Source organism: Grammomys surdaster, unplaced genomic scaffold (genome assembly GCF_004785775.1).
Source record: "Grammomys surdaster isolate TR1022 unplaced genomic scaffold, NIH_TR_1.0 174, whole genome shotgun sequence".
In the NCBI taxonomy this organism is placed as follows: Eukaryota; Metazoa; Chordata; class Mammalia; order Rodentia; family Muridae; genus Grammomys; species Grammomys surdaster.
In genome coordinates this window covers 25,506,158-25,518,833 of record NW_021604622.1, presented here as the reverse complement: position 1 = coordinate 25,518,833, position 12,676 = coordinate 25,506,158, and the positions used below count along the sequence as shown (strand labels likewise).

Below are 12,676 nucleotides of genomic sequence, written 5' to 3'. Positions count from 1 at the left end.
ATCACTATCTATCATCTATCTATCCTTCATCTATCTATCTATCTATCTATCTATCAATCATCTATCTCTCTATCACTATCTATCATCTATCTATCCATCATCTATCTATCTATCTATCTATCTATCATCTATCTCTCTATCTCTCTATCTCTATCTATCATCTATCTATCCATCATCTATCTATCTCTATCTATCTATCTATCTATCTATCTATCTATCTATCTATCTATCTATCTATCTATAAAATGCAAGTTCTACTTGCTTGATAAAGATGTGGGCAAACAACCTTCAGAAGGAATGAGAAATATTTACCGATTGCAAAATTCTCTTGGCATTTATTACTTCCAAAATCAGTTGGCATCTTAGAACTCATTCAACACTGAGCCTACGAGGTCATCACACTCTGCCAACCCAGCTCTGGCCCAGCAAGTGTGAGCTCCTGGGTTTGGGCCTCAGTATGGAAACTACAACCTGAGAGACTATCTTAAAGGGACAGCAACATAGATAGCACACACTTTAAAGTCAGTATTATATCAAAGTCATGAAATGTGGATACCACAGACTTATCTAAGAAACAAGATATTTTATTTTAGTGAAAGAACAAATAACCTAGAAATGACATTTTAAAGTAAAAATTTTAAAACCTAATAAGATTATTGCTGGTTTTTTTATTTTTATTCTTAGCTTGCCAAAAGTCTATCTTGATGTGAGCAAATCCATCCGGCAGGAGGATGGAACGCTATACAATAGACACATCTAACGTCTAGAGAGACAGATCTTGCTATGTGTGACTGACATTGGGTCTGTGGTCATATCTCAGAGCTGTGATTAAGTCTCACAGCATTGCCCATTTTGCCCTGAAAAGTTAACAGGATCTGTCATCCTGTCTTGTGACAATATGGGTGACAACTCTTTAGTCATATCTCAAACATTGGATCCCTCCATTTCATATTTCTGCTGTAAAATATTCGAGACGTGCATCTGTTACAAAGCAAATACCTGAGAGTAAATTTCCTTCCACATAATCGTCTTAGCTGTCATGCTCATATGTGTAACCATGGGTGCAGGGAGAAATGTTCTTACCATTTAAGAGAATGCACAGTTATGTTACCTGCCTCTTACACATTTTTAACCATTGAAAATGCAAGGGTAAAAGTATGCAGGAAGATGCATTGACTCTTCATGAGGATGTGTCTGCAGACTGACATGCTGGAGGCTGTTCAGTATGTTTTTACCTTCTGCAAAAAAATTCAGGGTTACTGCCTTTGTGCTCTTAACATGTTCAGCACTGAAAAAGGGATTTCTTCAGTTCCTAGTATTATTTCAAACCATTTTATTTTTAAAGAGATGGAAGAGAATTTCCCCTATAAAATCAAAGATCTAGCACTACAAAGCCAAATGGTTTTAAGACAGTGGTTCTCAACCTTCCTAATGCTGTGACCCTTTAATACAGTTCCACATGTTGTGGTGAGCCCCAACAAAAGCTATCTTTGTTCCTACTTCATAACTACACTTGCTACCTCCTTGCTAATGTTATGAGTCATAATATAAATATCTGATACGCAGGATATCTGTTATGTGTCTCCTGTGAAAGGGTCATTTGATGCCCCCAAAAGATCACAACCCACAGGTTGAGAACCTCTGATCTAACCCCTGATGGGAACTGGGAATGTCTAGGTGCAATGATGTCCACACGGGCTCCTTTGTGCAAAGGACTCACCACCCACGGCAACATCTGGGAAGGATGCTGACCTTCCAACTTCCTCTCTGCTCCATTTCCTTCCAAGTTGAAGAACAAGCTTCATTAGCATATGGTTTCGCTCTGGATGGGGCAGCTTCTGGAAGTTGCATGGACAAATCGGAAGCCTGAGGTATGTCTAATACATTCAGGGACAGTAAAGACGTAGCTTCTTCTCCTGCCTTACAGAAGTGCTTACAACCAACAACAGGCAGAGACCCACAACTGAGTAACAGAGTGACTAACGGCCCCACTACCTACTTTGAGTATATTAATGTTAGTAGTTTAGGTTCATATGCTAGAACACAAGCCTGAGACAGAAATAAAGGAAAACTGTTTTCTGCAAGTGAGGACCCAAGCAGATGAACTGAGCAAACAGTGAGCTTTGCTTTTCTTGGATTCAGGGTCTGGCTGTAAATACAGTCCAGTTCCTCTTCATTCCTCAGGGTCCCACATAGGAATGCACACAGGGCTGCTTCTGCCAGGCCTTCCTGTGGCCCTGACCAAGGTCTATGAATCTGATCCACATGGTGCCACAATAATATCCTTTAACTTACTCTTCAAATCTTCACTTCTGTCAGCTTCTGGAATTATAGCCCCTAAGGGAAATGAACGAGTGTGGAAGTTCACATTTTATTAGTGTAACAGGGACAAGAGTTCACTCGAAACTATAAAAAAAAGGTAAAAACTGTAAAACCATGATCTTATGCTCAACAGGGCTGTTGAATCTTAAGCATTTCAAATCAATGTAAAACAGGTGAGAGCATCCCGTGTGGCCTCCTACAAGCCAGGATTAGATCCAGTGTAGAAGCACAAATTTGTTTTGGGTTTGCAACAATGGATTTACTTTAGCTATGTGGTTCTACCTCCTGCGGACAATACTTTTTGAAGCTGGACAGGATGTGCACATACCGGACAGGTGGGGATGCTCTGATCCCACTGGGTCATGCTCAGACTCTCCTCCAGACTGGTGCACTTCTTCATCACTGCATCCCAGCCACAGTAAGGGTCCTGAGCGCCAATGCAGGCACTGAAAGCAGACATGAAAATACACTTGACTGTACAGTTCCTTCACTGTAAGAAAATATCCACAGGATGTTCCTGAGAATGGAGATCACTCAAGCGTGACCTACAAAACAGACCTAGGTGAGGCAGGGACGCAAGACAGGATTGGAAGTCTCCTGCTTCTTGTGTTGACATTACCTGGCTGGGATAGACTGCAGCTGGGAAGGATCCAATATTGAACTAGCTCAAAGTAACACATTTATGTTCGTAGCTCCTGAGAAGGGCCAGGGAGTCATTGCCCACTGACAAAATGACATGTTCAGCATGTACCTCACCTTGGGATTTGTTCTGTCTGTGACCCTGTTTTCACAAATATGGGTGACTACAACACAGCCATACTCAGAGACCATTTGAAGGGCTCAAGTTTCTTCCTTATGGTTTGTTTTTTTCTTTATTATTATTATTAAAGTAACACGACCACTAGGTTAAATCCAGATTTCCAAAGAGGAGATATTTGATGAACTACTTCTTTTGCATAGGACCTTCCTCGACTGCAAAGCCACCTGGAGACCTGAAATAAGCCTTCTGGATTGGAGTGAAGGTTTAAGGCTCTGAAACTCTGCCTGTAATAACAGTTCCACCTTTTCTACAATGCTGAAGGTTCTGGTTGTTTTAACATTCCATTTCTCTTTAAATATTACAGCTGCTATCCAAACACAAGTGGCCATTCAATAGAAAGCCCCCATACTTATAATTTCCTCTTGGTCTATACCAAACCAATCATTAGGACTTATTATTTTTGGAAGTTGGGTCTCTTAAAGAGGCCATGAGGAAAAGAAGAGTTTCCAATGAATGTAGCCATGGTAAAAGTGGTATTTCTTTCTTCCTTGGTTTTTCTTTCTTTCTTCTTAAACTCATTAAGAATAAAGATTAAAAAAAAATGAATGAGTTTAAGGTACTTGATTAGAAAAAGTCACATCAACACTGCCAAAAACATGGGTAAAACTAATTATTAGTATTATTTAATCTTCTTTCCTGACAATAATTTTGTCACTTGAATTTAAATATTTTATAGGGTAAGATCAAATATTAATATTTAATATGCTACAGCAGGATACTAGAGTCCTAAGCAACACAGGCTAGTTTCCAATGTCTGAGGACTGAATCAAGAATCTTTGAGGCTCATTAAAGACTCAGGCTGTCCTGTAAATACCTCACATTTCAAAGGGAAAACAGAATACTGAGAAGAAAGCATGTTTCTTTCACACACTTGAGTCTCTTACTTATGCAGACAGATGAATATCTCGTGAAGAACTTGCTGAATGGAGCAGGATCTGGTACAATGGGTGCAGCTGTGTAAAAGCCATCTATGGACTTGTCAGCTTATCTTCCATCTGTCTCAGACTGCCCGGAACTTACTCTATTTTATGTGACACACTGTCTGCTTTTAGACAAGGCTGAACTTGAATTGGACATCCTACTGCCTTGATATTTCAGGCACCGGGATAGTAAGCAAGCACTCCCATGAGCAACACTACCATGTAGCATGTTTGGTTTTTGACTTGTATGTGGAGCACAGGGAGGCTTTGACCCAACTTTCAGTGGAATGTGCATAGAGTACAAGGATGGGAAGTGCCATCTTAGAAAGACCTACATTAACTGACAGTCACCCTTCATCAGGAAAGAAAAGGAACCATGTTGTATTGAATTCTTATTTCTATTGCTAACCTATTGCAAATCTTCTGTCTCTGTTACCACTCTTATGATCACATACACAGAGAATCTGAGTTCTTTCCCGTTGTCTCCATCCAGGGTCCAAATGAGTCCCAAGTTCATAGTGTTTTTATATGTAGGATGTTTTATCAGTACACGGGAATGGTTATAGTCTAAAATCATGAGTTCAGTAAATTATACAGCAATAAACATCTTAGGGGGAGCTCAGGCACTGCTGTTGTTAAGAGCTTTGGAGAAGGTCTAGAGCCAAGAATGATGCTGCTACCCAGGTTTTCCATGGAACTGTGTGCACAGCTGTGCACCTGAGGCTCAAACGTAGGAGGCTTGTGGCGTAGGTATCAGATGGGGTGTGTATTATTAGTAAGGCCTTTATGCTGTGCTTCTCCACTGACGAAACTATCTAGCTGACTGGTTAGAATACACCGATGACTTAGATTTCCATTTAGGCCAGGAACATGCTGTCTTTAAATATGCAACAGGAAGGAGACTCCCAAACTGTTTGTTAGTTACAGCAATACTAAGGGAAACTCAGAACCTATAGGAGTCAATTTTACCTATGGTTTATTTTTAGCACACTTGGCTATGCTCAGACACCTGTATGCCACTTCTATCACTGTAGTGGTAACATGATTACACTGAAATAGTTCACAAACAAGAGATGAGGGAGAAAACCACTTATGATCCAGAGGTATATGGAGGAGAATTTGGCACTGTAGAAGACAGGTAAACTACTGCACGTCTATAGGATGCTGTGTGTACATTTTCTTAGTTTTTGCTGTGTCGCCAAGGTAGCAATATGTGTTATTGCTAGAATTAGATCTATCATGAAACACAGGCTTACTTCATGTGATTCACTAAAATGATTAATATTAGTGATTTTGAATGTATAATATGGTACTATCTTCGGTGAGACACCTCTTAAATTGGGCATACTCCATATAATCAAGCCCCTGCCTTCTCCTAATAACTGCACAATAAGCAATAATGTAATGTACAATTATTAGCTCTAGTGGAGGTCACAGAAGTTTTATGTTCTGCTTTCCATCACAATTTGAGAGTTTCCTTTTCACCTTGGTAAGGTTCAAGGGGAATATAATAATGCTATAGTACATTGTGTTCCAGCCTGACTATTCCCGGAATTCTTCTTATAGAGAGCTCTGTACTGTTGTAAGTAGCATGTGGGTCCACGTGATTTCTCTTCCCCTGTATATTTAAACAGTTATAATCATTGGATGCATATGGAAGTTGCCACAGTCACAATTTAACGGCCCCAGAGTCACCTACTGAGTGAAAAATTTATTGAATGTGTTGTCATGACCTGGTGCTTAGTTCTGGAAGTTGAGAATTAGAAAACCAGTAATAATTCAGATAAGGCTTAAGAAATAATGGGATATTAGGTAAGGGGATTGATTCCTAGCATGGTATAGAATCAGATATAATGATAAATTCATTTTGGGATAAAATGTAATACAACCTCAGGAACCTTTGACTCAATTCTACATTAGATATTCAGATAATTTTATTTATGGCAGAATTTCTCATTAGTCTCTGAGCCCCACACAGACAGGGTCAGGGATGCATCATTTGTCATCATACACTCAGGAACTGGCTTCGTGTTTAGAATGTATTACGTACTATAAATACATTGTGAATGAACTGATGAAGGAAATCCATACACTTACCACGCTAAGCGAATGAATGACAGTGTGGTTCAAATTTCAGGATGTTGAGATTTGGAAATCAATAAATTAATTGTGGAAGGAGAATATTTCCTTTGTAAAGCGAATGTTCATCAAAAGCTCCTCCTGGATGATTGCATGGTACCAACTAGTTTACTGAAGGTGTCTCACTGGGAGCATGGAGGGCGATGTTATTTTCTCAGCATGTGGTATACTTTGCAGCTGGGCAGATGGTGTCTTTAGAACACTTAATTAATAATGGTGTCAACCTATTACGTCTACCTTTGAAAACTTTGCCCTTTAAAGCAACGGATGTCCTACAGCACTTAATTTCCATACTAATTTTCTTAATGAGGTATTAATTCCTTTACCTTAATGACACCATTACACTGATTAAATTAAGAGTGGCCAGACACCAGCTCTGCCCAGTGAAGTCCAAGATGTCTTCTTAATGGTTCCATCATTCCTTCCAGTTTTATAAAATACAATTCTAGAGATGTTTATTTCCTGATTCACCTATGGCTATCTCTGTTCCTGGGCTGGCTTTTCCTCTAACCCCAAGTACATCATAAAACAGAAGTACCAAAGGATAACAGACTTCCAGTCCTTTTGTTCTTTACCTCACCTTACCTTTCTAATTCTCCACAGAATGTTAGCCACCCTCCACTAGGTTATAAGAAGACAGCAAGGAATTCAGAACAGAGTCCACCTGGCAATTCATCAAGCATATACTGAGCCTCTTTTGCGGTGTACATGGTGCTGGAGGCCAAAGGAACCTGAAGACAGAGGCCAAACCAAGCCTTAGATGATGCAGCAAGATAGAACTTGTACCATTCTTAGTTTCTGCTCTAAGGCTATAGCCATTGCTGGTTACACATGCTCTCTTAGATTCAGGTGGATCTCTCATAAACAGAATGCAAGCTCTATGACCTGGTGAGCTAATCTGATCTTATATAGACAATGACTGTCAAAAAAAATAAAAATAAAAAAGAATACACAAGAGTTGCCAAAGAATTGAGATTCTATGAAATTCAGAAAATATTAGGTTTTGTAATAAATCTTTGGATATGATATGATAAAGTAAATCCCATCAAAGACATACCTCTTTAACTCGGGAATTAGCAGATGAAAGTCTATAGACCACATCTACCCTGCTGAGTTTGACCTAAACAGAACAAACACAGGGATGTTTTTCACTCCAGCACCATGACAACTGTTCTTAAGTCCATGAAGCCAAGCCATAAGATATGGCTCAGTAGCAACAGATGTACTACTTAAGCTGCAGCAGAATGTTGCAAAATATTTAGATCCTGGGACAGTGGGTTTCCAGGAGTTGCTATAAAGTCATTCCCTTACCACCTCCCTCCTCTGAGAATTCTAGGGCTGATCTCATGAAGTTGGACCCCATCACTTTAAGAGACTCTTGCAAGTTCTATAATGGCTCAGCGTCTAAAGGAACACCTCTACATGAGCAGGTGCCTTGGTTGACCGGTGGCATTGGTCCCATACTCTACCCTTTGGTGCCTTTCTGTGGAGCACTGTGACTAAGAGGTAACTTATTTTTTCTTGTCTTCATTGATTGTCTAAGTCATAAACTCTCAGAATCCAAAAGCAACTCATATATTTGACATGCCTAGTTCTTGTCAAGCTTTGCTCAGACCATAGCCTTGGCTTGTCCTGATGGCCACACATCAGGGAAAAGCCCATTCTTTGTTACAGAAATTTTATACTTGAGGGTATTTTCCGGGTATTTTCCTTTTTTTCCCAAGGAACACTTTCTGAGCTGAGAATCTAGTCAGTGTGCATATACTTCTTTAAATGACTTTTAAAAACGTGTGTCAAAGGCCCTCCCACTAATCTTCCACACTTTCACTTGCTGAGAATTGAAGAGCTGTAACTATCTTAGGATTTGCAAGACTTCCAGAGGTGGGAAGGGAGAAAAGTCTGACTTCTAGATATGGCTATGAAAGCCTGAGTGATATGGCCACATCTGTCTCCTGACTCAGTGCAGCGGGAACTCTCCAAGTCCAATGTCCACGTCTATCACACTGTAAGTGCCAGGTTATAGTTCACACTGGTGGACAAGCCAGGAAGGGATTCATTAGTAGCTCTTGTGACAGCTCCATCTTGTGCTCTGCCATCTAGAACTTTTCATTCTTCAAAGAATACAGATTAACACTGGCAGTGTACACCAAGAACAAAGGGCCCAGGAAGTGACACTCATGAGGTATTGTGAAACATTGACCTACAGATGCCAGGTACCTCAAAACCTTTTAAGTATCAGCTCATGTTATGAAATATGTAAATATGTAGGCTCAGTCATCACATGGAAATGATATTTACAGAGATGACTGCAACTTCAAAGACCTGGGTTTGGCTTGAACATTTGCATGATTTTCTAGGAGATTTATTTAATGGAAGCATCCAAACATAGTCACATCACAATAAATACATTTAGTGACTTTTGTGATAAATTTGACTGAATTATAACTTTAAGGCATTTTTCTTCTAAGATAGCTTCTAGAGAAGTGCTCATGCTAGCATGCTCTTTTCTGAGCTACAATGAACAGTGGACCGGCAGCAGCCTCCCCCAAGGATGTAGGATCACCCTGAGAAAAACTGGAACAGATACTCAGTTTGGGATGCTTTGGGATCCTGTTCCGTGCTGGTTTCATCTGCCATAGCGCCAGGGCAAAGATGAGAAAGCAGATAGGAAGACACCTCAGCTAATAAGTCCCATGTTCCAGGTCCTAGAGCAGTGGTTCTTAATCTCCCTAAGTGTTGTGACCCTTTTGTGTTCCCATGTTGTGATGATCCACATCCATAAAATTATTTCCTCACTACTTCATAACTGAAAATTTTCTACTGTTATGATTCATAACATAAATATCTTTGTTTTTAGTGGTCTTTTTGGGGGGGTGTCGAAATGCACAGGTTGAGGACGTCTGCACTAGACAGTCTATTTTGAAAAAAAAAAGTAGCAGAAAGTGAACTCAGTAGCTCATGAGTCACCCTATCTGTGGTGACTTCTCTGCACAGAGTGAACCATCAATATATTACGGATGTGGGGGTAGACAGACTGGCCCTGGCCTGAGTGAGTGACTAATGGAGGTAAATGACTTTGAGTGGGACACTAACCTGACATCTGGACTTCCAACCTCCATGTGAACAATAAGACTTCCAGACTTGCCTCAATAATCTTGGAAAACGTGGCAGAAATGTAAACACTACTGTGAAATTACATAAATTGTCTTTGAAAAATAGATAACCGACAAAATGAAAAACAAAGATTCTCATGAGACAATTTTCTCCTTTAAAAGTGTCATGTTTACATTTTAGGTGCATTATTTGCATGCGCTCACTTTCTCTTTTTGAATATTGCAAAGTTCCACTTATGAAATTGATTTCCTAAAGCAACAACCAAATTATTGATAGTTTACTAAAGAATGGCATTTGGCAAAGAAATTATCACACAACCCTGTTATTAGTCCATTCCTAATGGAAGTCCTTCATTAAGCACATTTCTGGAAAATTAAAATTGTTTCTCTGAAAAACAAACTACTATTTTTTTCTATGAATCATTTGAAAAATCCAAGCAAGCGGTATTTATAAAATAGAGTCTCCTTGTGAGTTTTAACTGGGGAGGCTTTCTCGTCCTTCCACACGAAGAGGACACTTGGAGAAGCACATCGGAAGACACACAGAGGGATGCTTGGTTCACAGTCTTTAGAATTTCCTTCTCAGAGGGAATACTAAGAGCCAAACACAAGAGTACTAACTGTGGCACACAGAAGCCCCAGTGTATGGGCTCACAGTGGAGCTGTGCTCGCTTGTAGTTTAGCTCTGAGCAGGTGAAAAAAAAAACAGAGGGGAGATTCAGCCACACCGGCTTCTCCTCTACCATGGATGCTGAGGAGGCACATGTGGCCTTATTCTTCTCGGAGGAAGCAAGAACTGTTACTTATGGCATCTACACCTGGTGGCTCCAGCCCCTGTGGATTCCAGATGGGGTTGATGGACGATGGCGTGACAGACAGCAGCCTCCATACCTCTGTTGGCAATCCTACCGGTGACTTAGTTTCCTGAGCTGAAGGAGCTGAGGTGACCTCCAACTCACTGAATGAAAGTGCAGTGAAAGAGATGAATTGTCTCATGCTTCGCAACTGCACTCCTAGTCAGTGAATGCAAGCAATACCACACATGTTTTCCTGCCTGTGACCCTGTTTTGACCCCAGCAAGTCCCCGGGAGAACTTGGATCTAACAGAGTACGACTTGGGAAACTGGTTTCCTTCCAGCCATGCTTGGCTAGGATATGCCTCTTGGCTACACCCCAATCATCCCAGTTATCCACTGAATGATCAGCCTTCAGAAGGGAGACACATCTGCCTCAGACTGGACTTGCAGAAACATACACAGAATAAGTTTCAAATGGCCATTGGTTAATGTTAGAAATCAGAGAGATGTAAAAAAGGATCATTAATAAATGTCACTATGTACTAACAACATTCACAGCACAACTAATAAGGCTATCCTGATACTGTTCTTTAACTCTGTCTGATACCAAGGACATATTATACAGATTTCATTTTATAGAACCACCCTTCAGGGAACATTGTAATGGTTATACATTAAAAAAAAAAAGAAAAAAGAAAAAAAATCCTTCCGTCTACATCAAGAACATGCAGAGACCTTTAGGTTTTACAATGCATATATCACCCCATTTGATTCTATAGCAAGTCATGTGTGTGAGCTGAGACAGTGAGGCTGAAGCATATTGGAGCCATGGTCAAAACTATCAGTGACAGGTGTGTAGTATGAATTTCCTGCCTCCGACTCCCTGCATAGAAGCAGAATAGCCTGTGCATGGCAGGGTCTTGCAAGTAGTATAGTAAAAATGTCACTTCTACATAAACCTTCAGGTATGTCTTGCTTAGGGGAATAGCTATAAACAAGGCTACCAAGCTCCCCTAAAGCAGAATTGTGTCAGAGGCCAGAATACGTTTCCACTTTCCAACACTATAAACATTACAGAGCTAGTCAACTAGTGTGCACAGTCCTCTTGCATTTCCTAAGCACCTGGGCCTAAGTGCTTCCAAACTAAACTTAAAAGTACATTGTGGACAATACTGGACAGTTTCTGGAATATAAGAGCATAGATCTGGAGAGATGGCTCAGCCAGTAAAGGCTAGGCTCACAACCAAAAATGTAAGAGGAAAGATCTGGGAACGGGAAAGCATTTATGGCACTTGGCTTTCCCTGTACCTCCAGGATTTCCTTCCCCTAACTCACTGATTACATGACAATAGGACCTTAGGAATAAACCACAGTCAGGGGTATGAGGGACAGGACATATGTGATAGGTGATACAGAAAGACAGAGCTTTGGACTAGCATTGATGTTTCCTCTCAGCAGGGCTCAAGCCCACTTTATCTTACATCCTCTCTCTCTCTCTCTCTCTCTCTCTCTCTCTCTCTCTCTCTCTCTCTCTCTCTGTCTGTCTGTCTGTCTCTGTGTATATATGTGTCTGTATTCAAATAAAACATTAACTTATCCTGGGGCACTAGATCACAGCATTACCACTAAGAGTTATCACATAATGAATAATTCGTTTTCGTACCTATTACTGCTCACAGTTGTGAGTTACATGGTTCCTCCAAAAACCCATAATGAAGACCCAGTATCTCAGAATAGAAGCACATAGACACACGGTTCTACAGCCTTTTGACAGCTGGAGAATTGTAAGGCTGGCACAGGTGCCCTCACCCTTGGGATTCCTTACCTGTGTGTTTGATGGAAGTGGCACCTCTTCAGGGGGATCTTGACCACATGCTCCTGCAGCCCCACAAATAGGACACTCTGGCTGTGGAGGATCTGCAGGCTCCTGATGGGCTCACTCCTCCTCTCTGGGAAAAGCTCAATCTCTTCCAGCAAACAGCTGCCTGAGCTCTGACTCAGGGGAGCTCGTACTTTCTTAATGGTGCCATAATCTGTGAAGACAAGACAGGAAGAAAATAGAGCACACAGGTAGCACAGCTGTATTCAGTTAAGCAGAATATGTACAGAGCACACAGCCATAATTCTTCAGCTCACATTTGAGCATTTTTCAGTAATGCAGAGGCCTCTTGGGTGGGCCACACTCGATGGAGAAGTCAGGTACCGATGTCCTTTAAAGCTCTGCAGCGATACTCTAGTGCAGCCAGTGGTGAGAACTGCTGATCTACCACTTTCTCTTCAGTCGCAAGCCTGGCAACAAGAGGCATGCTAAACCTTACTGAAGATTAAATCAGCTGCAGAATACCAGGAAAGAAAAATCCAAAAGGGACAATCTTGGGGCACTGATGTCAGCGTGTTGATTGCTACCCATTCACAGAAGATGTAGAGTGACTTGGAATGTAAATACAAGGCCATTTGTGTGTGTGTGTGTGTGTGTTAGAGAGAGAGAGAGAGACAGAGACAGAGAGAGACAGAGAGAGAGGGAGGGAGGGAGGGAGGGAGGGAGGGAGGGAGGGAGGGAGGGAG

At 41.0% G+C, this 12,676-nt stretch overlaps 1 protein-coding gene across 1 annotated transcript in view; it reads right to left on the bottom strand.

Moving 5' to 3' along the window:
* Positions 1-12,676, bottom strand: part of Sema5a (semaphorin 5A) — a 433,461-nt gene that overhangs the window by 77,089 nt on the left and 343,696 nt on the right. Inside the window, exons 12-13 of the mRNA XM_028767632.1 lie at positions 11,937-12,144; positions 2,651-2,768 (exon numbers count right to left, since the gene is read on the bottom strand). Of these exons, the coding sequence (XP_028623465.1) occupies positions 2,651-2,768; positions 11,937-12,144 (326 nt within the window). The remainder of the gene's footprint in view (positions 1-2,650; positions 2,769-11,936; positions 12,145-12,676) is intronic.